At 39.0% G+C, this 27,142-nt stretch overlaps 2 protein-coding genes and 1 long non-coding RNA gene across 3 annotated transcripts in view; 1 reads left to right on the top strand and 2 right to left on the bottom strand.

Moving 5' to 3' along the window:
* Positions 1 to 8,573: 8,573 nt before the first annotated feature.
* LOC103524800 (putative lipoyltransferase 2, mitochondrial) lies at positions 8,574 to 10,097 on the bottom strand. Its single transcript, XM_008489833.2, has 2 exons — positions 9,558 to 10,097; positions 8,574 to 8,922 (listed from the first exon to the last, which is right to left on the bottom strand). The coding sequence occupies exons 1-2, from the start codon at positions 9,936 to 9,938 to the stop codon at positions 8,596 to 8,598; spliced, it is 708 nt and encodes a 235-aa protein (XP_008488055.1). The 5' UTR covers positions 9,939 to 10,097; the 3' UTR covers positions 8,574 to 8,595.
* On the top strand, positions 9,756 to 10,219 carry LOC113465516. Its single transcript, XR_003390204.1, has 2 exons — positions 9,756 to 9,832; positions 10,119 to 10,219. It is a non-coding gene; the product is annotated as an uncharacterized LOC113465516 (long non-coding RNA).
* A 5,633-nt stretch (positions 10,220 to 15,852) lies between these two features.
* LOC103524797 (ecdysone-inducible protein E75) overlaps positions 15,853 to 27,142 on the bottom strand; it is a gene marked incomplete in the record, with an annotated part of 70,798 nt that continues 59,508 nt past the window's right edge. The window contains 3 exon segments of the mRNA XM_008489830.3: positions 15,853 to 16,264; positions 18,164 to 20,363; positions 25,311 to 25,552. Of these exon segments, the coding sequence (XP_008488052.2) occupies positions 18,915 to 20,363; positions 25,311 to 25,552 (1,691 nt within the window).

Genomic DNA, 27,142 nt, shown 5'->3' with positions numbered 1-27,142 from the left:
AAAAAAAAAAAAGATTCTTTGTACAACTCACTTTTTCTTTACACCTCTCTACGCCAAATCAAAAGAAGCAACTTTACATTCCAATCCAATTTTACCACACTCTAAATAAATAATAAAGACAATAAAAAAAGAAGCATCAAAACTGGCTAAAAAATATGTGCGTATTTGCGTAGGAGAACAGGTGTCAAAATAGGCCATAACAGAACTCTGAATCTTTGGGGTCACTAACAAGTTGGACTTTCAAAAGCGCCAAAGATGGACAGATAAGGAAAAGATGTACAATGGTATCAGTACTGCCACCACCATCTACAACACCACACCATCATCTGAGAACCGCTGTCAATGATGAACGTAAATGTGGTCTGGCGTTCTGAACATTAAATTCTGCGATTATGTAAACAAATACATAATACGTCTCAACGTGGTGCAATATTATGCACACTGCACATCACATCATAACATAATATGCACCTTAAATACGCACCAGGCCCTGGGTACCTACTTGTATATATATGCAACTCGAGATGTAGGTATAATGTAAGTAATATTAGGTAGTTAGGTACTAATGCGTCAACAGTTTGTGCTGTGTTTGTGCCTCGTGCTACGAAGGTTTTTTTTTTTTTATCGAACTCGGAATCCCTGGTTAGAGTTTTCAGAAGAAGAAAAAAAAAGAAGAAGAAAACAAGAGGTCTGATTGCGGGAACTGTAACAATGGAGGTCTTCCCGTCCCGAAAGCGAAGAGATGGAGGATAGGATAGGAATAGGTAGCCGTTCCGAGAACGAACCTTATCTGTTAAGGATAAAGTTCTCTCCGGGGTGGGAATCGAATCCGCGACCTAGCGCTTACAAGGCAGGCTCGCTACCCTCCAAGCTAACTAAGCTTGCCAGGGTAGGAGAAAGCCAGCCGCTCCGAAAACGAAAATTATCTCTTTGGGATTAAGTTCGCCTTAAGTTTTCCCGGCGCTGGAATCAAACCCGCGACCTGGCGCTTACAAGGCAGACTCCCAACAAGGCTGGCTGTGATCCTCTTCAGGTTTGGCCTTCAAAGCAAGGCCATCATCTGGCCATAAAATACAAGGCCGACCATATCGCAGACAACACATGTCGGCTATTAATAATTCTAATGTCCTAATGATAGGTACTGATTTACTGATCATCTCATCTCATCATCTGAAACAAAACAGTTTCGATTTAGCCTGAAAGACTAAAGCTAGACCATGTCCATTTTAAGGTTTGATAGAGGGAACTGTAACTGCCAAATGCCAAGGTCTCATCATCCCGAAATCGAAGAGAGAATGAGGACAGGATAGGAGAAAGCCTACCATTCCGAGGACGAACATTATCCGTTCAGGATAAAATTGGCCTGGGTGGGAATCGAACCCGCGACCTAGCGCTTACAACTCACACGGCAGACGCGCTACCAACCAAGCTAACCAAGCTAACTAGGCTGGATTCATGAAAATTTTCCACTAGAATTGTGGTTATACTCGGACGAGACGATCTGTCAGAACGTCCAACAGACCTGTAGGTCTCCACTGTCTGACAGATTCAGGTCCGTGAGACCAAGTTCTGTCAGACGGTCCGACAGGCGGGCATAATGTGTAGGCATAGTTAAAAATGTTGATAAGTGACGATAAGCACTCAGACTACGTGCTTTAGTATAGGATTTAGAGTGCTGTATGGATTTATAGGCTGTGGATGCTCGATAGATTTGACCTTCACATTGAACCTATATCAAGCCCAAGGCCAGGCAAAACACACATACCTCATGATGATAATCATTCTAATGTTACTGATGATGCTAATGATGATTAAAAAAAAAAAATAATAAAAAAATAAAAGATGAGTGTTTCACCGCCGTTTTTATTTCGTATTTTTTCATAGCAATGAAACAACTGCTACATTACACTCATATTGTGGTCTGTAATCCTTCATCGGATGTGCGATAAGAGACACAATATTTCGAAATATGAGTGCATTTTTTTGTTGATGATGTTGTTCGAACCCGGCACTTTCTGCATGGCAAGCGAGCGCGTTACCACTATTAGCCCTATTTGATAAACAAATAAATCTAAAAATAGGCTCAGTTGTTCAGGATCTGAACCCTAAAAACACACAATAACATATTGCACAAGTGCACATAGCGTTTTGTAGCTTTGCAGAACAAACAATAATAGGTAGTACAAAAAAGAAGCAATTTCCTTTTTTCCACTTTCTTATTTTAACTAACTTTAATAAAATAAAATGAAGTGAAATGTAATGAAATGATGTTTTTCCAGAAGTGATAAGGGGGTAACCTCCGTTTTTTTTTTCTCCTAAATCATCTAGTATAACTATACTAAAAGTATTCCCTATTAGCCTATATTTTGGACCCTCCCATGGCGTAGTGGTCACTGCACTCGCCTTGCACGCGGGAGACCCGGGTTCGATTCCCGGCGGGGTGATTTTTTTTTTTTTTTTTTTTTTTTTTTTTTTTTGTCGAACGTCGGGAAAAATATGATGAGCTAGGGTGACCTTGAACATAATTATTTTTCAATGTTAAGTTTTTTTTTTAATTTGACGATCCCCCCCCCCCTTTCCCCTCTCGGCGTCGTCATCAGCGAAAAAACTGCAAACTGACGCAAATTTGGTTTCAATTTACCTACGTGTTAGTTTGAGAGGTGCCTGCGTCAGGGGTCCTCAAACTGGCGTCGAAGTACCTCCTAGACACCGTTTTTTGTTCACTATTAGGCCAGCCACTCACAATCAGTTCCCCTCCTGTTTTGCTTTTCCCCTGATCATTTTTCCCTCCTATGGCACTCTTTGCCTACTTAAATTTCCCTTTTTTCTCTCCCCTCTGACCCCTACCTATATTTTCCTCTTGTAATGCTTTATCCCTGTATACTTCCCTTCCCTATACCTACTGCCCTCTTCTGGTATTTTTTCCCTCCCTATATTTCCCTCTTCTGGTATTTTTTCCCTACCCAGCTTCCTCTTAGTACCCTTTTTCCCTCCCCAAATTTCCCTCCTATGATATTTTTTTCCCTGCCCACATGAGATTTTTCCTCACGAGAAATTTTCCTGGAAAATGAAACATCATTTCAACATGATGCAACACTGCAACAGTGACGTTCCCGGGACCTGATAGTTGTGGCGGAAAATCCGCTGATACAATTCAGGGAAAAATTAGAATAAAATTATAAATAAATAAAGAATATAAAAAAAGAAAAAAAAAATGGAATGAAATCATAAAAACATGCGGGATATGCACCTGAAATTTAAAATTAGAAGCCTAATAGTTAGCTTGGTTGGTAGCGCGTCTGCCTTGTAGCCGGATAATGTTCTTTTTTTTTTCTTTTTTTTTAAGGCTTAATGTTCGTTCTTGGAACGGCTGGCTTTCTCCTATCCTGTCTTTTTTTTCTCTTCGATTTCGGAACGACTAAACCTTAGGAGTTTCTGTTCCTCTCTCAAACCTCTTTGATAATAATAATAATAATAATAATAATAATAATATAATAATAAATCAGCAACAATGAAGCCCAAGTCAGCAGTCCAGACGGGCTGTTGTGGACAATATTGTCCCTTCTACTTCAGACTCTAGGAAGGACACGGGACACAAAAGTCCCCACAGGACTTCAAGGTCACAGCATCTCACGGTCACTTTTGTTGTCTCATCGACTGACAAGTCGAAGGTCGGAGGTCCTTGCAAAGTCGACCTTGAAAACTATACGTTAGGCGTTAGGGTATGTGGGAGATGTGTATTTTTTTTTTTTTTTTTTTTTATATTTTTGAAAACTTTTCGTTAGGGGTTAGGGTATGTGGGGGAATGTGTATTTTTTTTTTTTTTTTTTTAAATTTTATTATTAGTTTTTTTTTTTGAGACGTATACCTACCCCGGAAAACGAACTAGCAAATTTGTAAATCCTACGCTATTTTTGTTATTATAATTTATGTTTGTGTGGTTTCTACTAAAAATGAATTTGAATTTATAATTAGGTGCCTTTAGAAGTTTAAGAGACAAAATGTATTAGGTGACTTTAGAGACGAGATGTAGTTTAGAGACTACCTAGATGACAGTCTAGTAAGCGCTAGGTCGCGGGTTCGATTCTGGCCCGTGGCCGAACTTTATCGTAACAGATATAGCTTCCGAAACGTAGAAAATTAGAAGTACATACATATCACCTTTAACCTATTAACCCTTTCGTGACCACTGGGATACCCGTGTCCCACTAACGATTCTAGATCTATGTAGACATTACATTGGTTGGTAATACTCAATAAATAGGTACCTAAATAGTAAAATACTTACATGAGTATGTACATAATTGGTGTACACACTTCAAAATTTGACCTCGGACCACGAAAGTATTTCGTTTGGAATGCTGGAGTGTCTAACTCTAAATACACACAATTTGTCCTCCTAGTCTGGCTGGAGGACTTTAAACAGGGAGTAGACCAGCTTAGTCTGGTTGGGGGACTTTAAACAGGGAGTATACCAGCTTAGTCTGGTTGGGGGACTTTAAACAGGGAGTCGACCAGCTTAGTCTGGTTGGAGACTTTAAACAGGGAGGATGCCAGCCTGAAATTTCCCTTGCTAAAGAAATATCAAAAGTTGAGCGAATTTTGGAGAGAGCTTCAGTGATTACAAACTCCAAAATAATATTGATAAAATAAATAGATAATAACTTTATTGTTGAATACAAACACTGAATACAATAATATAAATATAATAATAGGTAATTAAGTAGGTTCGTAACTACGACTTAACTATATATAACCGTCAGGTATCGTTACCAAGTATAATCTAATCTGTACAATCCTCTGTTAGGTGTTTATATAATAAAATTAGAAATAGAAAGTAATTGAAAGTGCATTACCTACATATGAAATAGAAAGGGATAACAAACTAGAGAAAGCAATCCCTAAATTAGAAATTGAAAGTAGGACAAGTTATGTAATAACATCAATGGTTTAATGGGTCGTCTTGCAGAACGACAGGAATGAGAGAATCGAATGTAACATCTCCATCCTAAGAAGGAAATTCATATTCTATGAATTTGCTCGAAGGTCCTTCGGGTAGAAGAGACCAAATTTCCTTTTCAAATTATCTGGAATCATGGTAAAAATATTATTTTCTTTCATAAAAGGCACTGGAAGCAAATAATAATAATCATAACGATGTTCTGAAAACAAGGATATGGAAACAAAGAAAATTATTGAATCATCATCACTACTGCAAGTGACTTTAATAAAGTAGGACAAGTTATGTAATAACATCAATGGTTTAATGGGTCGTCTTGCAGAACGACAGGAATGAGAGAATCGAATGTAACAAGCGCAAAAGGCACCATGCTTTCGTAAATTTTTTGAAGCCAAAACCAAATGTCAGCCCAAAGCAATCACCCCCAGGGCTGATTGAGAGGCTGACGAAAAACGCCGACCCCGTCTGAACACGGGAAAAGGTGAGGAGGAGGAGGAGAAGAAGAAGAAGAAGAAGACCAGTAAGAGCACATTTTACCACTAAGCTCGATTGTCAAGATGGTTTTCCCAATAGAACTCATGTCATAATCGTAATAAGTACCCGGTATTGTGGAGCATCTGCCTGACCTTGCCACGACTTAGCGTTACCCTCTATAGGTACCTCTTTAGTCTCATCCTCTACAGTACACATTGTCTCTATGTAGCTATACAGGTAAATGAAGCTATGTACATCCGAATGATTGGAAAATTTCAGGTCCCGTGGCAGGTGCAGGAAAATGCATGTGGAACCCAAACTGCAGTAGCTCTTCCATCAGTTTCATATAGGTACCGACTGATATAATTACCAACCTGAGGTACTAAGCGCATGTAACAGCGGCGGTTCTCAGATTTTATTATTATTTTGCCAGAGAAGATTTTATTATTATTTTGTTTTATTTTATTTTTAAGAGGTTTGATAGAGGGAACTGAAACTGCTAAGGCCTTATAGTTCCTAAAGCGAAGAAAAAAGATACAAGGCAGATGCACTATCATCCAACAGGTAGCTAACAGGGTAGGTAAATCTTTCTTAAGATTAGGTAAATTTATGTGTTTTCCCAAGGCCCCACAGGACGTTGTAGATGTCCCAGGAACTTCCTTTAATATTTGAGATGGATAACAACCGACAATGTTCGCAACAAGAACAACACCACCAACATCATGAACTTTCCTTGTTTGTATGTTAAAGTGTAATCATATTCTTCTAGTTTGAGTCTCCATCGTAGTAATTTTGATGAGGGATCTTTCAAAGAGAAAAGCCATTGAAGTGGCTTATGATCAGAATAAATTTGAAAATGTCTGCCATAAAGATATGGTCTGAAATATTTACATGCCCATACAATAGCAAGGGTTTCTCTTTCAATAGTAGAGTACCAGCAATCTTCAAAAAAAAAAAAAAAAAAAAAAAAAAAAAAAAAAAAAAAGGTATTAAAAATATCCCTATTGAAGGTTACTATATGAATAGGGATTTAATCCGGACATCTCATTGGTTGATTTCTTATCTGATAAGAGGATAGGCCAAGGTCAAATGTCCTAGAAAAACATTCAAATGACGAATATTTAGAATAATGTCTATTGTACTAGACAGGGCTTCTCAAAATGGGGCTGATGTTAAAAGATGGACACTTCCAAAAAAGCATTTTTTATTCATTTTATAATTTTGCAAGATAGGATTGAAAAGTCCCTTTATTCCCACAATTAAGACAATGTCTTGGATTAACATTTGATTGGTAAATCTCACATTTTAAAAAGAAGTAAGAATGAGACAAAAACCTGCCCCTGTGGGGTAGTGGTCAAAACGCTTACCTGGTAAATAGGAGGGCTTGGGTTCGATCCCAGCCGAAGCATGGAATTTTATCCTCATTTATCTGAGAATTTGACCTCATAATAATGGAGCGCTAAGGGTTAGGTGGTAACCTCGCCTTGTGTTTACCTTCCGGTCAAGAGTCTATCATAATTTTCATTAACAAATAAAACAAAACAAAAAAAAAAAGGCAGGTACGTTAGGTAAAAAGTGAAATTATGAGAACCCCTGTTCTAGACTCTCCTGGGTCTAAGTAGCCAAACCTATCTACAGTCGAACCTGTCTAAGTGGGAACCGTCTAAGTGGCAAACCTGGATAAGTGAGAAAAAATTGCCGGTCCCTTGGATTCCCACTCCGACAGATTCGACTGTATATACTAATTTCTGAATACTGATTTCAGATTCGGTGACCAAATTAGACCTAAGGATATTATTACATGTGTGGAACGCAGGCCAAAAGTGGTACTATGCTGGAAACCCCTGTTCTAGACTCTCCTAGGTCTAAGTAGCTACCTAATATTACTGATTTCAGATTCGGTGACCAAATTAGACCTAAGGATATTCCAGTTGAGCTAGGACACACACGCATTATACATATCACAATGGGGGGTACTAAAACCCTGCAACCTTGATCCTAAGGACCTCACTCAGACTGGTATAAGCCTGGATTAGGCTTAGGTCGTTCTGACACGTCAAGGAATGAAGGAATTAAAACCCAAGTATAAAGCTCTACCAAAAACATTGCTAATCTGCTACCAAAAACCAATCTTTTTTTTTTTTTTTTTCATAATTGTTGTTTATTTATTTATTTTCTAAGACATTTATTTAGGTATTCAATTTAAGGATCGCTAAAAGCGATCTGTTTTTCCTTTCACCTATTGATTTTAATTTGTTTTACCAAGTGTTGTGTACACCCTTATAAGTTCTAACTTTTTAATAGAACTGTAACTGCTGAGGTCTTATCGTCCTGAAAGCGAAGAGAGAAGGAAGACAGGACAGGAGAAAACCAGCCGTTCCGAGAACGAACATTATCCGTTCAGGATAAAATCCTCCCCGGGAATTCAACAAGCAACCTAGTGCTTACAATCAATTACCTATTCTAGACTTTTTTTTTCTGGTGCAATGTCGTGGTTGCTCTTTTATCTTGGCTTCTCATTTGGGTAACACCCCAGGTTTTTTTTTTCGAGTCGGGATTAGAAATACTCGAGTTTCAGTCATTCTGTTGTTTCAGTTTTTTTCGAAGTGTGTTGTTTCAGTTTTATTTTCGAATCTCATTCAAGGTAAGAAGAATGAAACTCCAGTGGCGGAGCGTGATCATTTTCAAATGGGGGAAGCTATAAACCCTTTTTCAGTGGCGATCTGCTAAGGGTCTTATAGTTCAGAACCCAGGTTGAATCATTCCTTACTACATTTTTTCTTTTTCTTTTTCTTTTTTTTTTCAAAATGATAATTAACTTTATTTTTCAATAAGACAGAACAAACAATAATAGGTAGTACAAAAAAGAAGCAATTTCCTTTTTTCCACTTTCTTATTTTAACTAACTTTAATAAAATAAAATGTCCTGTCTATTTTTGTTGGGATGTACCCCCATTCATAGAATACATACCAAAAATATGTATTCCGTGCTAAATGGGGGATAGGATATTGTTTCTACAGTTTTGCATTGGAGTGGTAACTTAAGCAAGGATAGCGTGGGAGTGTTGGGCATTTTTTCTAACCCTCTGTCCCAGCGGCAATTTTTAAAATTTATTTTATACCAATCAAAATAAAAAAATCTCATTTTTAAAAATTAATTATCAACTATTCAGATGTTTTATTTCTTCATCTAACTCAACTTCTGAGCATTCACATTCGAACACAGACTCAAAATGCTTCTTAAATAAAGGAACTACAGTGTCTACAGTAATATCTTTGGATAAATGCTTACTCAAACTCGTCACCTGTTTGTCTTTAATACCACATGGAGTTATGTGATTAAACCAGGTCAGATCTGTGTCACAGTTGATAGCCAAGCCATGATGTGTGATGTACAAGCTACTGTGAACACCGATTGCACACACTTTGTATTCATCATCTAGGAACACCCCTGTGTATTTGGGAATAAGACCCGCATTCAGACTGAACTCTTGCTTACACAGGCGGCAATTTTTAAAATTTATTTTATATTTATTTTTGTTTGCTTTGTAATTTGCTTGTTTGTAATATCTAATATAAATTATTATTTATAGTCAGCTCCCATGGTGTAGTGGTCACTGCACTTGCCTTGCACACAGGAGACCCGGGTTCAATTCCCGGCGGGGTCAAGAAATTTGTATCATGCAGATAATTGATTCCGTGACTGGCTGTTGCAGGGCCCACTCAGCCTCGTGAGGAAAATGAGTAGCTATGACATGTAAATGCACATAGTCGACCGTGCCAGCATGGTAGGTAAACATTGGATGATAGGATTATTGAGATATTGGGAAAAAATCCTACAATGCTGCAGTGAGCACCAAAGTTGTGACATAATAACAAAAAGAAATTGCATTTACATATTATCTAATATAAATGAAAAGTATAATATAAATGTGCAAACTAGAGATAAAAAGTAAAAAATGAATTCAGATTGTACAAGTTGCAGAAAAAAAAAAAATCAAAATTTCGAATTTCCTGCCAACTTTACACACTCATGAAGGCTGTGTTAAGTTACCACATCATTTTCCACATGCCAAGAAAGGATGGGAATGGCCTATCTCAGCCCTGTACACAAACAACTGAACTCTTGCTTACACAGCTGTATAACAGTCTGTTCTATTGACTGCACAAACCACTTGATACTTGGTGTAAAGTGTTTCAAGTTAATGATGGGGTAGGCAACTAACTGACCTGGGCCGTGGAATGTTATCAACCCACCTCTGTTTGTTTTGTAAAAATCTGCACCAAGTTTGTTCAATTTGAGTTCTAAATTTTCATCGTATTCTTTCAATGAGCGAATGCCTATGGTGTACACAGGTTTGTGTTCAAGAAGCAAGAGAGTACCAGAGTGGTTGGAAGGTTTAGAGATTAGAGTTTTCAATTTATTGACATAGTGTTCTTGGATTTTTATCCCATTTGAATAAGACACAAGGCCTAGTCTGACTAATTGGACTTGTTTGGTCATATGGACTGATGGATAAATTATTTAGGAGTATGTCCCAAAGGACCCCAAAGCTACTAATATAAACTCACAACTTGAGATTTAATAATAAACGCGCGTAAGTACATGACTCAGTCTTGATATTCAGCACAAATAGCCAGTGGTGGTTCCTGAGTCCATGGTAGAGATCAGAGTGGTTGGAAGGTTTGGAGATTAGAGTTTTCAATTTATTGACATAGTGTTCTTGGATTTTTATCCCATTTGAATAAGACACAACACCTAGTCTGACTAATTGGACTTGTTTGGTCATATTGACTGATGGATAAATTGTTTAGGAGTATGTCCCGAAGGACCCCAAAGGTACTAATATAAACTTACAACTTGAGATTTAATAATAAATGTAAGTACATGACTCAGTCTTGATATTCAGCACAAATAGACAGTGGTGTTTCCTGAGTCCATGGTAGAAAAGGAATGGTTGTTCTGTTGACTTTGGGTTATTTTTCAATGTTGGGTCATACTGAAACATTAAAACAAAATTAGGTGGGTAATTGATAGGTAATTTTTCAACAAACACAAGATTATAAAAAGTCCAGGTAGGTACCTAGTAGATTTGAGAGAAAAAATAAATGAAAATATTTTACTTTACAGATCAAGATTTTGGGCCTGATTTGGCCTCTGGAGGCGCCCATAGAGACACTTTTGAGGAATTGTCTCAGCACAATTCCTCAATGGAACTTGCGGGGCCCACTCAGCCTCGTGAGGAAAATGAGTAGCTATGACATATAAATGCGCATAGCGACCGGTGCCAGCATGGTAGGTAAAGCCTGATTCACACTATAGTGCCAGTCAAGGTCCGGTCACGGTCCAGTAACGGTCCGATCAAATGATTGTTGAAGGCAAGTAAATGCGAGTGTACACACTAGACGTTCTAGTCAAGGTACGGTAACGGTCAGCTCACAGTCAAAATTTGGAACATTCTCGCGACGAATCTTTTTGATCGGACCGAAACTGGACCGTGGACCGTGACCGGAGCGAGACTGGCACTGTAGTGTGAATAGGCAGCGATCAAGCAACGATCAACATTCCTTCGTTCAGACCAACTAGAAATGAAAGAAAAATGACCGAAGCATGAACGTTGCTTGAACGATAGTGTGAATACTCAATCTTTTGATCGGACCGTTACCGGACCGTGACTGGACCTTGACTGGCACTATAGTGTGAATCAGGCTTAAACATTGGATTTTAGGATTATTGAGATATTGGGAAAAATCCTACAATGCTGCAGTGAGCACCAAAGTTGTGATATAATAACACAAAGAAACTGCATTTACATTTTGGACCCTCTTCCATCTCACTGAAGTACTGGATTCGAGTCTGTAAGAGGGAAAGAGGTTAGAGAAGAAGGGAAGGTGTTCCCCATGGTGGATTCGACACTGGATTGTAAGACACCAGGAGAATTGAATGATGTTTCAACACCAATAACCTTCCTTGAAACTTCCCAAGGACTTGGGATGTCATTGAGGATATTTGAAGGAAGTTGCAAGACTTTTAGTTTTGACAGACTTTTTACAGATGACAGGGATTTTTATTATTATTATTATTATTATTATTATTATTATTATTATTATTATTATTATTATTATTATTATTATTATTATTATTATTATTATTATTATTATTATTATTATTATTATTATTATTATTATTATTATTTTATTATTATTATTATTATTATTATTACCAGCACACGATTGTCCAGATGGTCACCCATCTCGATACCAAAAAAAGCGCTACGTTGCTTAACTTCAGTGATCAGTGGGAAACTGGTGCATTTAACGCACGATTCTATTCTTTCTTCGTGGCTCGTGGATACAGAGATGTCATACAACCGCCCCCCAATACCCTTCTTCAATTCCCCGTAGAAAACCTTGGAAGCTTGAAAAAGATATAAATCTTAGAATGTAGGTAGCAATAAGTCTTAGAATATATGAACATATATAATGTACCTATGCATAAATCTTGGAAAACTATGGAGGTAAAATCTACATGGACTTATGTATTGTTGAAATGTCTGGCAACCTTGGAGCATCTGTATTACGAGGAGGAGGAGGAGCAGAAGAAGAAGAAGAAGAAGAAGAAGAAGAAGAAGAAGAAGAAGAAGAAGAAGAAGAAGAAGAAGGAGGAGGAGGAGGAGGAGGAGGAAGAAAGGGAGATAATGAAGAGAAGAAGGAGGGAGGAGGAGGAGCAGAAGAAGAAGGAGGAGGAGGAAGAAAGGGAGATAATGAAGAGAAGAAGGAGGGAGGAGGAGGAGGATGAGAAATATGGGGAAGTGAAAGAGGAGAAGAAGAAGGAGGAAATATTATAAACAAGATGTTTCTCCTTGTATCAGTTCCAAGAATTGAGGTGCCCTTACACGAAGCCAGCAGGAAGGTCCAGGTTCGATTCCTGGAGGTGGTCAGTATCCCCGCCTGTCAGACTTATAACAGGGAGTAGATCAGCTTGGTCTGGCCGGAGAGTTAAACATGGAGGATACCAGTCTGAAATTTCCCTCGTTAAAGAAATAGCAAAGGATTTTGTAGCCCAAATCAATCAACCTGGCTAAGGCTGATTGAGAGGCTGACGAAAAATACCTTGCTAGAGAGGGCGAAAGAGAGGTACCTCTACTTCCTACACCTACGTTGGTGTAATGTATTCACCTGTAAACAATTTTATTTAGGTAGGTACTACTCTACTACAGTAGGAACTATGAAGAGCAAGGACCTCGCGGGAAGTCAACAATCATGGTGAGGAGAAGAAGAACAATAGAACAAAGATTAAGAGAACAAAAAACAACAACAACAATAACAACAAGGAGATAAAGTTTTTACCTACTTAATAGGAAAGGCAGGAAGGAGCCAGCCTTCTCTGACTTACACATACAAAAAGTTTCCCGCCAAAGGTCCAGTCCGGTGGTCGACCCAGGACGCGCGAGGGGACCTTGACCCTCCACCGCGCCAACGACCTTCCTGACCCCTAGCAGCGAAATGACCTCATCTCTCGCGCGCAGCGCGGTTCATTCCCCCGGCCTATGTCTCTGGAGCTCCCAGGCAAGGAGTTGACCGGGGGCATTGAACCAGACCCGGTCGAAAATATATCGCGCCGCGCCGTGCCGATATCTAGACGGGAGGCGAATGCCCCTGCCCGCCCTGCTTGATGCGTTGAATGAACTTTGGAATGTTAGCGCGGGCCGGCGCGGTAGAATACGAGAGAAGTGATGATTGTTTTATAAGTCGTTTTGTAAGATTGTTTTTCGGCCTGGCGCAAGAACGTGATGTTGTAGGTTCATCATAGGTTATGCAATGATTGAAAAATGCTTTTTTAAGAGGTTTTTTTTTATCAGTTTAGAGGTTATAAAATTTAATTGTAACGGAGCTCTTATGGTCTCAAAATCAAAGAGAGCAGGTCTCGTACTTTGCAGGTAGCACATAGGTACGTTTGGACAAACGAAAAGGTGGTTTTCTAATTTGTATCGTAAAACATAGGTAGGTGGTATTGTAGGTAGCAGGTACTACCTATCTGTTAGAGTCCGTGAATGCACCACTTGAGTTCTTGATTCTATGTCTCACATTGAGACATTAGGGTTACTCACATTGAGACATTAGGGTCACTCACATTAGGCATTAGGGTCACTCATATTAGGCATTAGGTACCTATACGCATACTCTACTTACTCGGTACTCATACTCAAGTTCATTGAGCTGGAAATATTTGAGCTCTACAAGATACGGCGTTTTATTCCAAAAACTAATCAGCAAAAGTAACGTCTGCCAGCCTGGTTAGCTTGGTTGGTAGCGCGTCTGCCTTGTATGCACTAGGCCGCGTGTTGGATTCCCACCCGGGGTAGATTTTATGCTAAAAGGATAAGGTTTGTTCTCGGAACGGCTGACTTTCTTTTATCCTGGCTTCCTTCTCTCTTCGATTTCGACGCGCAGACCTTAGCTTAGCTGTTACAGTTCCCTCTATCTATCCTGTCCATAAAAAAGTCACTGTATATCTGCCAAGGTGTTTAGTGGCGGAGGGTTTTACCCTCCATTCGGTGATAACCTTACCCGCCTACTCAGATGAACCATACCCACCCTGAGTTGGTTGTTGGTTGAAAAGTCAGCAGCATTGCTCAGGATGGTCACCCATTCGGGTACCAACCACGAGCAAATTAACTTCAATGGGAACTTGGGAAATGGTAAATTCAACGAGGTATTTCAATAATACCCAAGTACCCAAAAGTTAGTACAAGTTAGTATAATATTCTGATATTAGAATAGAATAGAATAGAATAGAATATACCTTGTTTATCCTGCCAGAATGAGACTGAAAAGTCCCTTTACTCCCGCAGTCTAAACAAGGTCCTATATTTATATATTTCATAGGTAAAGTTTACAGATAAGTTTATAAACCTTGCTTAACTTCAAAAAAAAATTGTAGTTTTTTCCCTGAGTTTACACAAAATGGATTGTAAAACGACTAAAACGTACACCAATAGAATTTATTATTTTTACAGCACTCTTACGTCGATAGGTATTATAATTTTTTTTTTTTTTTTTTTAATTCAATTTGTTCAAAAAGTGAACTCCACAGAAGGCGAAGTCTAAAATCGTACGTACACTAATAGAGGCGTGGTGCTCTCAAGGTAAAAGACCTCTATAGGAGCATCTCTCTCAAGTAGTATATAGTGGGGTCAATGAATTTTCCAAGGTGCAATAACTCCTATAACCTGTAGCCTGTTCTCGTAATATGACTTCTTCATTCAGAAAACGTGGAGACTACAATATTTCTGCTTTTTTTAGTTCTAACAACCCATTTTTTGAAATTCTTTTTATCAATTTTTTATGGCGAATCAAAAACAACAATAATAGTTCTTACTGTGCTTAGTTATCGTATTTTATCCTGAACAGATGAGTTTCGTTCTCGGAACGGATGGCTTTCGCCCGTCCTGTCTTCCTTCTCTCTTCGCTTTTGGAACGATAAGACCTTAGCAGTTGCAGTTCCCTCTGTCAAACCTCTTGAAATCAATGAAATTAGCATCCGAAAAAGAAAGTAGGTATACCTGCAATCGCTACATAAGTATAGGTATTGAAATTGACGTTTTGAAGCCGACAAGACGTATTTCAGGGGTCAATTTCAACAATCGATCTCCAAATTATTCGACTAATTATTTGACCTTTCTCCTTTGTCGAGTAAAGGTGGTACCAACGGTATTCATCAATGTACGTGGGTGAGATTTTAGAAAGCCCAACAAAAAAGAAGGCGAAGAAGAAGAAGAAGAAGAAGAAGAAATAAAGTGAAGGTCCTAGGAATCACCAAATCTCTAGCATTGAATTCAAATTTCGATTCTTTGAACCGTGACTTTACTTATTCATGTTTTAAGTACAGATACATACCACACAGATATAATATGTACATATATTTTAAGATAGGTAGAGATATATTCCATACATATTATAATATGTAGAGATATAGGCCGTACAGATTTCTATGTTGGTACAGAGCACAGAGGTACTTTCATACATTGAAAGTATTAGTCATTGAAATACAGGGTGGCCCAGGTCGCTGATTCGAAGAAAAAATAAAGGCTCATCTTAGGATCATTCTCAAGAGGTTTGATAGATTGAACTCTGGGTATAGGGGTTTAACGCCACTTTTAACCATTTAGACCGAGGATTTACCCAACTGTCTGGCTAGGGGACGTTAAACAGAGTGAAGACTAGCGTCTGGCTGTGGGACTATGAACAGGGAGGAGAACAGCTAACCCTAACCAGCCTAGCAAGCTGGCAGTTCCTCAAAGGGTTCTCTCTGCTTTTAAAGACCAAGTACAAGTCCTCACGATGGTTGTCTGCGGTTCAAAAAAAAAATTTTTTTTTTTTTTTTTTTTTTTTTTTTTTAAGGGAAGGTTGTACTAGTTGGGGCGGTCAGCACGAGAATTCAACTTTTTATAAAATAAATCTACAGGACAAAATTAAGGGGAAATTATCTACCAGAAAATCAGAAATGTAACATTTTACAACAAAAAGAAACAATGGTTTGGGAGGAATTTTATTAAACGACAAAATTGTGATGTTCAAGTCACACATCAAGTTTTTTTTTTTTTTTAATAAAGTATTCTAATGGAATAATTATTTAAATCAATGATGCATGAAACAAGTTTGAGATGTGGAAAACTGATCAGTTAATTGGAAGAAGGGGGGTAATCGTTTTCGACATTTCGACCATTAAGGAAGTTGGCATAAGTTTCCAGTGAAAAATGGCAACGACGAAGGATTTCCAGATTTCTTAAAAAGCAGTGAGATCCTCCGAAAATCAATATTATTTACCTTAGGGTTGTTCTTTTATTCAACTTTTTTTTTCTTTGACTTAAACAAGTATTTGTCATTTTCATTTTACTTTACATAGGAAAATGAGAAAATAAAACCTTAATAAATATATCACAAATAAAAATTAAAAAATAAAACACAAGACAAGCAGATACAAAAAGACATCTTTTCTTTATTCTGCTATCGCCATTCGGCGAAAGCTAAAGCCGCTACAACAACAACAACAATAACAACAACAACAACAACAAGGTTTTACCCACCACTCGGTGACAAGCTACCCGCCTCCTCAATTTAACCTCACGCAGCCTGAGTGGAGCCGGGAACCCAGCAGCAATTGCCCTAATGGTCTCATTCGGATACCAACCTCGGACAACGTTGCTTAACTTCATTTTTATCTTGGAGCATTTGACGTCTTTTTTTTTTAAGAGGTTTGACAGAGGGAACTGTAACTGCTATGGTCTTATCGTCCCGAAATCGAAGAGAGAAGGAAGACAGGATGGGAGAAAGCCAGCCGTTCCGAGAACGAATTTTATCCCATCAGGATAAAATCCGCCCCGGGCGGGAATCGAACCCGCGGCCTAGCGCTTACAAGGCAGACGCACTACCAACTAAGCTAACTAGGCTGACTATTTGACGTCCAATTGCCTCTTTCTAATAATACCTCCAGAGTAGACACTTTTTTAGACTCTTTAAAAAACAGTTGCGGCGCGAACGACCTTACCAAAGGTTAAAGCGCCTAACTGAAAAAAAAACAGTTGCTTAAAAAGCTCTTTTTTTACAAATTTATAGATGTTTTATTTTACAGCCAAGGTTTATAACATCTGTTAACATTACAATCAGAATTAATAACAATCTAGTTCAAGAAGAAAAAAAGAATCTTACCCTAAATACCTTCAAACCCTACTATGCTATGATTACATAGAAAAAAGCTCTTTTTTTTGGCAAGCACTATGGTTGAAATTTTACCAGCTGTTTGCATTCAAAAGTTACAAGGAGACATACTTCTGATCCATCCAGTAGAATAAGTGAACCTCGAATTTCTAGCATAAGTTTCTACGTGTCGAGATACAGATCCCACTGATTTCCAGCACAATTCCTAAGTACTCTATTCTATTCATTATTTATTCTGTAATATATTTTTACAGATCATGTCCACCTACAACTTTTACTTCATCTCGAGTGATAGTTACAGAACTCTCTCTCCTCTGCAACTCTCACTCTCGGGACCTCGGTGTTGAAGTGCTGAATAGACGCTGTTGATTGAACGCACGAAGTGAGGTTCCAAGTTTCAAGACGATTCTGCATGGACAGGACGGGCGGAAGAGAAAGAGGAGTTGAAGTCCTACCTCCTTTCTAGAGGTTTGATAGAGGAAGAACTGTAATGGCTGAGGTCTTATCGTCCCCAAAATTGAAGAGAGAAGGAAGACAGGATAGGAGAAAGCCAGCTGTTCCGAGAACGAACTTACCTGTTAAGGATAAGATCCATCCCGGGCTGGAATCAAACCCGCGGCCTAACGATTACAGTTCCCTCTATCTGCTTCTTCCTCGTCTTTTCCCGTGTACAGACGGGGTCGGCGTTTTTCGTCAGCCTCCCAATCAGCCCTAACTAGGGTGATCGCTTTGGGCCGATATTTGGTTTTGGCTACAAAAAATTTACCAGTGGATGCCCTTCGCACTCCACCTTTGCTATTTCTTTAGCAACGGAAATTTCAGGCTGGTATCCTTCCTTTAGTCCCCCAGCCAGACCATACAGTTGACAGTTCTCTCTATCTTCGGCGTTCGACCTTTCGACCTACAACCAAGGGCTCAACTGACAGCTATAAATAAACCACACAGATCATATTCCCAAGCGTAAACTAATAAGCATTACCTATAAAAAAAGACCTCAAGTATCATTACCTTAGGGTTGTTCTTTTATTCAACTTTTTTTTTCTTTGACTTAAACAAGTATTTGTCATTTTCATTTTACTTTACATAGGAAAATTAGAAAATAAAACCTTAATAAATATATCACAAATAAAAATTAAAAAATAAAACACAAGCATTTTTTTCATTGAATAAAAACGACGAATAATAATAACTTTTTGCAGAACTTGATGTATTGATTATTGTGAAGATAGGTACAAACAGATTGATGTATGTTTTTAACACCAATACGTGAAGCTTTTTGTTCAGCAAATTTGAAATCTGCCACTTCAATTTTAGTGTTCTGGAGGAATGTTTCTACAAACCGTAGAACTCTTCTTGCATTCAAGAGAAAACGATTCCGAAAAGTTATTAGAATTCCACAAAATTTCAAAAAAATAGTCAACTTTCAATTTTAAAAATTAAAAAATAAATAGGATGTTTCAAAATGAAAATGTTTTGATGCGTAAACCGACATTTCAAGTAAAAATAGTTCTTAGAAAAAGTTACTTTAGAAAAATATGATTTTAAAAAAGAAAACAAGAAGATATTTTTCAAGAAGATGATGATGGATGGGGGATACTATTTAAACCTACATTTATGAGCTACCCTATATTGGAAAAGATAGACGACAAAGAAAAACAAAATGAAAATAATACAAGTTCAAGTTCCATTCAAATTGGTCCAGAGAATCAGAATGAAGATTCTCTTACGAGATCGTAAGGAACTGGCTTTGTACTAGACTTTAGGCCTCCAATGACACCACACTGAGACGGGGGGAAGGGGGCGGGGTCTTCTTGGATAAGTTGAGAGGCTGCGACGTGGCGGCGACTTGAAGTTCTAGCAACGCATTGGAGGTAACAGTGGCGGGAGGAGCAGGTTTGATAACACTGGAACTATGCCAGCTACGAGGGAAGTAAGCACTAGGCGGGGAGTCCGTCCTCATGATGTAGTTGTGTACAATCTCAGTACGCTTCAACTGGTCAGGGGTCATACGAGGCCCTTCCATGAGAGATTTGGCTAACATAGAGTGAGAGGAAGCGAGGCTAGGGTGCAGGGGTTCAGCCTCTGCCGAGTCTTTCTGTCTTAGGGCACGGAACTTCTTATGAGGTTTGTATGCCTCATCCATCAAGGAACTTGTGTCGAGGGGAGGGGCTTGTAGAATTCGTTTCAGCACAGGCATATCCTCCACATGGTTAAAGTCTTTCTCCTCAAAGCTAGAGCGCGGACTACTGCAGACACTGGTCGGTGCACTGGCATGCTTCTCGATCTTTTCAGTGCCGGATTCAATACCAGAATCAGTGGGGGAGTCTAGTTTCCTAAACCTCCTGTCTCCATCAGTCGTAGAACCAGAGTTAGCACGGTTTCTATGAGGACATTGGGCACCTGCCAGGGTAGCAGCGAGCAGAGGAGCATTCTGCGCATGCGTGCTGGTGTATTCATTGAGTGTGGCTACTTCATTACTACAGACAGACTCCGTGCTAGACACAGACCCCAGGGGAGACTTGACTTCCTCCATCGTCACATCAGACCAAGAGGATCCTGTGGGACTTTTGCTGTTATCTTCTCCATGCCATTGTTGCTGTTGTGCTGCTAACTGTTGTTGCTGTTCTGTCATTTGGAACGCTACGAGTTTCTCTGAGTGTAGTTGGTTGAGTGTTCTCAGGTCTGGTAGCATAGAGATGAGTTCTGCACACAGGTTCATTTGTTCAGGATGGTTCTGGTTGAGGACATGCATCAACATGTTTTCTAGTTTGCCTCGCATCCGCTCGACCAGTTCTTTATTCCGCAGGCCGCTTCTGCTAGGTGAGATGACTACTATGGAACTAAACAGACCGATCTCTGTATCGGACAGGTGGAGACCGTTCAACCGCTCGGCAAAGTCAAACATACTGTCCATGAGGAATCTGGCATTGGAACTGTGGATAGAATCTCGCACGAGGACCTCTCCATTGAGACAGATCATGCTGTTGGTCTGAGAGTCGAACATGCATGCCAATCTCACAAGGAGCACTTCAAACACGCCAGCTTTGAGTAACGTCACTTGGTCATCATGACAGAGTAGGGAAAAGCCAGGGATTCTCTTGGCAAACTCGACAACATCACGGATGGTGGGGGAGAATCTTTCGGAGAAGTCTTGCAACAATTCCTGTTGACCTTGAAGTGGATGAGAATTGGGGTTGAGTGGACATGCCTGCAACACAAGAGAAGAAAACGGAACACATCAGTCACACAGTCATAAACACCAGGGTTGAAAAATGGTCAGAAAAGCTAGGTACAAAAAAAGGTAAAACTGTTGATGTGATGGGACAATCTATCTAAAGCTATCAGTCTAAAAAAAGTAATCTTAAGGTAAGAACACGGTGTCAACTTCCACATACACGAGAACAAGGAAGACATTCGGCGTTCGACCTTTCGACCTACAACCAAGGGCTCAACTGACAGCTATAAATAAACCACACAGATCATATTCCCAAGCGTAAACTAGTAAGCATTACCTATAAGAAAAGACCTCAACGTAATTCGGCCACTGCCTCATGTAACCTCAGTCTGAATACGACAAGGCGCTTCCCTAAAATATTTGCCTGAATGAACTGAGTTCACCTTGTCTCGATCGTGAACTTGGCAAACTCAACTCGGCGACTGTATGGTCTTGAACTTGCCCAAGGTTGTCATGGCTAGATTCGACCAAGACTCGAATTCGTTCAATGTGTGAGATATTTGTTCGAGATATGTACCTATTGATTTATCTAATTAGTTGGATTCGTTCAATGAGTGAGATATTTGTTTCTGTGTGATATCTAAGTACCTGTTTCTCTAATTAGTTGGATTCCGTGGTTTCGCGTTTAGCTACCTTGTATCTGACGTTTTTCTCCTCGATAGTCATTGATATTTGAATCACCAATTGGACCACACAGGCGTCCAAACTTCCTTGAACTTGGCAATGTTTTTGGATAGCCTTCCACTCGAGAGAAGGTCATCTCTAAATCTAGGAGGGAAAAAGCAGACTGTTTTCCCAGATTATTGGCGAGGAATTTCATGTCTAGAAGAGGGAAAAAAAATCACAAATTTCTCGGACTATTCAAGATAAGTTTCGTCTCGCCAGAATTCGGCGATTCGACCTTGACAAGGATAAAAAGACGCATTGGGCTCTAACACACAGTTCGAAGTATAAACCATTAAAAAAAAGTGCAATTATATGCACAAGTCATTTTATATGCTATTATATGCACAAGTCCTCGATATGCATTTATGCATATTACAATTTAGTAATGCACACAATGCTGCAACTTCCTTATTGGTTTTACGTACGGTCGTTTGGTGACTGCATGGTATTGAAATGTGATATTCTGCTGATAGTGGCTATGTATGCCTCGTGCGTTCAGCAATATACGTTTGAAGTGTCTGCCATGCCTCTGCCAGTTGCCTGTTTTTTTTTCAACTAGTTATGTGTATTTTTTTCCAACTAGGTATGGTCTGCCTGTGTGTGTTATATTATTTTTTAACGATGCCTTGGGTTGTGTGTGCAGTTTTATGGCCGTTTGCTCCCCGTATTGTTTCGCGGAGTGCTACTGTTACGTCGTTCCCACTCAAGGTTTTCTTTGCTTTTTATTGCCTCACACACTTTTAAAGGAGTTCCCTAATAGGTTTTAAGTGGAGGGACGGGCGTAAAACGCTTACAGGATCGAAGATACCAGTGTCTAATATAACAGGAACAGTTGAAAGGTTGAAATTGAAACTGATACCAATTGCAGTTTCGTGGAATACAATCTAGAATATTCTATAAGAATTGTAAGAAAAAGAATCACAGTAATTAGAAGAAAAGGAATAATAGAAAGTAAAAATAATATTACTAAATATAAATGTTTAATATATAATAGAAAGTAAAAATCAGAGAAATGAGGTTCCTTTTCCTCCAAAAAATTTCAAAAGCTACAAGCAGGAGAAAGAAAGTCCACAACAACAGCAACAAAAGATGGAAAAGTACGACCGAGAAATTTGATGGCAATAGAACAACCACTTTCCAATTCCCACACTCTACAGCAGTAGGACAAAGGAGAGACTATGCATACTGAATAGCAAAAGTGAAAACTCCTGTCAATAGTAGAATAAAAATAGAATACACAATAGAAACAAATAGTTTAAACAGATCAGAGGAGACTTTGGACAACAAATCAAAAATTAAAGCACACAAAAAACGAGGAAGAAAAGGTAGACACTTCTGGCTTTGTTTGAAAACATAACCAGTAAACACAACACAATAGTTAAAATAATGAAAATTGTCAGAATTATTCAGAATTCATATTATTGCAAACAAAGGACCTGACCATTTTGAAGAACTCAAGAAATATTTGGTTGACACAATTAATAATAACTGTATCTCAAATTCTCTACCATTGATGGCACTATTGTCATATTGGACGAACCGTTAGTTGAAAGAAAGAAAGGCTCAACCCTATCCCGTTTGAAACAACAAATAAACCAATTCGGGAACAATTAGAAAACAAGGAAGAATTCGAATGAATTTCAAGAAAAAATCCCAAGTCACTTTCTTTTTCCTGAAACTTCTCCTACTGCATTGACCTCCGAAGTCACCTTGACTGAATGAACAGCCTTTTCAAGCCCACCCATCGAGCGTCCACCTTTAGCGAACAAAAAGAAGCGGACAAAGGACATGTAGAAGAGACTGATGAAAAGATAACCCGTGTTGTAAATCAACGATTATGAAAGACCTAGACATCGGAGAGGTAGGAAATGGAATTTCAAGCATAAGGTCGTCGAGAAACAATATGTAGAAACTCTTCGAGAACAAGTAGAACGAAAGATGTGGGAAAGAGAGATTTCAAAATGGAAGGAAATTCAGAATCGAGACGGTTCTGAAATTTCCAAAAATTTCCTTTCCAGAATATTGAGACAAGTAGAAAAGCATGTCGAGAAGACAAAAGTAATGGCAAAATAAATATTCTATTCTATTCCATGAACTTATGTGAAAAGTTGAAAACTAAAAGTAGTAAGAATATGGCAAGGGAACTCCTAGTGAGAAATAACAAGGGGGCACTTCCCGCTGACATCGCCAGTCTGGGTTCGACCAACAAAGCCAAGTGAAGCGGAACTCTAAACCGGTCCCTACCGGGCGAGGAAACCGGAAATTTGTTATTTTGATTCCCAATTGTCCACGGCGATGTGGTAATTGAACCCCGACCCCTTATTGTTTCGAGAAAAAAGATCTCTTGGAGTCGCGAGCTGTTTTTCAGTACATTGAGACTATTGGGAGACGTTGGTAAAGCGTTTGATATTGTAGAGGCTCAAGGGTGTGTGCTGGGGCCTTGGGGTAACATCTGCTCCTGTATTCAGTCCAATTGTTTTTGACATGTGTGCGGAGAGATGAGTTACGATGTGTTTTCAGGTCAATGCCATTGTCAACGGAGTAGACCAAAAACCACACTTTTAATTTTATTAGTCGGTTGGGTGGGAAACTCAATACTTCCTTTCTCATGGTTCCATACTTCCTTAGAATCCTTAGCCTTGATGGTTTTAAATTTGACAACTGCTTCAAGCTCGATATTTGAGAACCAATACTTCGACCCTGAGGAAAACGAAGTTATTTTGGGCTCTCTTGAAAGATTTACCCTTCGTACGGTCGGAGCAATGAACTGAAATTTCTTTCGAACATTTTTTTCAAAAGAAAAAAAATTGAGAGAATACCAAATGACTTTCCTCCTTTCCTACGAAAAAACCACTTTCTTCTGTTTTGTCGAACGCTTTTGTTGTATCTTTTGTTCTTTTTGACACTAAAAGAAAGGGAATAAAAAGTTAAGCTGTCTTTGTTGACAAGGTTGTTCAAAGGTCTTTGACACGCGTGCTTTGCTTTCACCTATAAGGAAGTTTTATATTTGGGAAAACTATGGCTACAAAATCATTATTGTTTTTATTATACCTATTGTTTCTAGTCCTTCTTAGGTTACGTCTGAAACTCTAAATACTTCTTGAAAAAAAGGTTCTCTTCCTTGAGAGCTATGCAATTCTAGGAAATCCCCATATGAACTCTAGCAGGTTCTTTGGGATACCTTTCTTCGTTGAATTCAACAAAAGCGTTTTTGTGTAATACTTTTTTTATCTGTATTTTTTTCCCTATCAAAAGGGAAAGGTACCGTTACGTGATTGTTGTTTCCTTATGTCATTGGAAAGGAATGTGGAATGTCTTTTAATATTATTCGATGTATCTTTTCCCTACGAAATTATTCTCTCTGAAGTTATGTTGTTCGTTCTGACTCTGAGATTGTACGTTTATAACTTCCAATGTTTCTTCTTCAAAGACATCAGGGTGGGTTATTCACTAGATTACCTCGACATAGCTTTCTACTTTACTAACATTTCTTCTAATCCCACTCGAGCTTTTCTCTAGCTTTTTCGACATCCATGTTTACCATGTTTTCTCGTATTTTCTCCCCTTCTTTTCCCTCGACATAGCTTTCTACTTTACTAACATTTCTTCTAATCCCACTCGAGCTTTTCTCTAGCTTTTTCGACATCCATGTTTACCATGTTTTCCTGTATTTTCTCCCCTTCTTTTCCCTTGTCTGCTTTTAAAGGTATTAAATATCTAGGTTGCATTCCGAGATCTTCTTTTCCTTCTTTGACAACTGACGTGGAAAAGTGCACAACTAAGTGTCCTATTTTTTCGTGAAGAATTAAGAAATGTGAGACTTTTATATGGTTCAAAGTTTAGTGAATTGTCAAAGAGACAGACGCGTGTTTGACGGTGTTTGGAGCAAGCTAATTAGATCTTACTTTTGAACTAGGTAACATGTTGTGTCAAGAAGTCCCAATTACATCAACAGGGTAGCTATCCTATCCTATTTTTATGGAACATTTTAATACTCCCTATAACCTATATCCTAGCAAAAATCCAAGGAATCCCCCCCAAAAATCATCTTGAATTCCTTGAGCTATCATGAACAAATGGACGGGCTTACCGATTCGGCCTATAATTAAGAATAATGAGATCTCAATTTAGATAGATATCATACTACCCTAGTCAATACCACACTGAATTCAATCCCGATCCCACCCGAAGCGGTAAGCCCGACCAAAGCCGAAAAAGAACCCAACTACCCATAAAAGTAATACGGATACTCACCAGTGTCGAAGGACAGGCGGTGTAGGTGGGGTGTTCGCGAGCGCGCCGCAGCATCGGCTCGATCTTATCCGCAGTAAACGCGCACGTGTCGAGGTGCGCGCGCACGACTGTACTGAGCATGCGCTGTTCATCGTCCAGCTCAGCGGCCAGGGCCTTTTCCGTGCACTTGGTGTTCGTACTTTGCTGCATTGCCGCTAGGATGCGCGCTTTCTCTCGCTTGGGAACACGACCGAATCTGACAGCTGAAACAGACGAAAAGAGAAAGGTTAGACACTTGATAAAAGAAGAACAGTTTGAGGAAGAACATCGCAAGAGAGAAAGACAGAGAAGAGAAGGGAAAGGTCAGTCACATTTTCCAATGAAAAAATATAAAAGCAATCAACAAGTGCTGCGAACATCTTCAAGTTGAGAAATCGAAACACTTTCACATCGTATAATCGAGATCGAAAAGGAACTCGCAAGAACCCAAAACTTTCTTACAACAGTCGCATACTAAACACCTTACGCGAAAACGTCAACAATCTAGTGAGTAGTGTTGCAAAGTGCTGCAAACAAGTTGTAAAACAGCTCCCAGCAAAATTGTGACGGGCCATATGGTAAACAGACTAAGCAGGCAAGTTTTGATAGTATACTATTAAAAAAAAACTACTACTTTTACTATCAAGTCAAGATAGGTTGCCAAGAATTGGGGAGTTATGGCCCTCAGGGGGAGATACTCGTATTTCGCGAGAGTTGCGAGCCATAAACTTTCGGTGAGTCATAATGGTTGATTTATCTTGTTGTGGTTGTTGTTAAGTTCAAGTATTTCGCGAGAGTTGCGAGCCATAAACTTTCGGTGAGTCATAATGGTTGATTTATCTTGTTGTGGTTGTTGTTAAGTTCAAGTTTTTTCAACTTGAATTTTAAACTTTCTATTTTTATCAATGAAATTTCGTTTCTACTACGGTTTTTTCGTCGTTGCTATATGCTATATTGTGCTATATGTAGGTATAGTTTTGAAACGGATGTTAGTTTGTTTGGCTGTGTTAGGGTAGTTTCTGTAGTGACGTTGATAGGTGATATTGATCTCTAGTTGACCACTGCATACTGGGTTAGGTCAGGGTGAAATACTTTTGCGTGACATTGCCGTTATCTTTGGAGTTCTTGTATTCCATCACCATGTCCAACAGAATGTTCCGAAGGGTTTTATAAGTGCCTCCAATTTAGGTTGCGTGTTGGGTGCACCTTTTCGTGCTCATTGACGTTAAACAAACCTCGTAAAAACCCTCACACAGATAAGAATACAAATGATATATGTGACGGAGAGACGGACTTTCTAAGCGCCATTCCGAAAAGTGTAACACATCTGCCCAATTTGCGACGGATTCCAAGAATTGGAGAACAGAGAAATCTTCTGTTCAAATTCATAAGAGAAACCCATCTTCTACAAAACAATAAATTTTGAAGATGCCCACTGCAAATAAGTGAGGCCTCTCGTAAAAAAGAGAAGGGTCCGGAGTCGTAAAAAGCTGCAGCTGCCGAGGGCCCCCAAAAATAAAATTGGCACTTACAGCGGACGTCAAAGTAGTAAAACCTTTCGGTTGTGTTTCACAAATGCAAACTCAAATACAAGGGTTGCCGTTATTTTGGGAATATTACTGAGTCTTCCATCAAAACGTTATAATCATTTTATATGGGTCTGAATGCATCATAATTGAGTTTCAGGATCAGCTGCACAAATGGAATTGTGGAACTGTTATTTCTCCGAATGGTGCATTAGGGAGCCTTCTACGGTATGCGAGTTAGACGGATCAGATAAAACAACAAGGGTATTTAGATTTCAAGAGTATGTA

Source organism: Diaphorina citri, unplaced genomic scaffold, assembly GCF_000475195.1.
Source record: "Diaphorina citri unplaced genomic scaffold, Diaci psyllid genome assembly version 1.1 scaffold121, whole genome shotgun sequence".
Classification (NCBI taxonomy): Eukaryota; Metazoa; Arthropoda; class Insecta; order Hemiptera; family Psyllidae; genus Diaphorina; species Diaphorina citri.
This window is presented reverse-complemented; position numbering and strand designations above follow the sequence as displayed.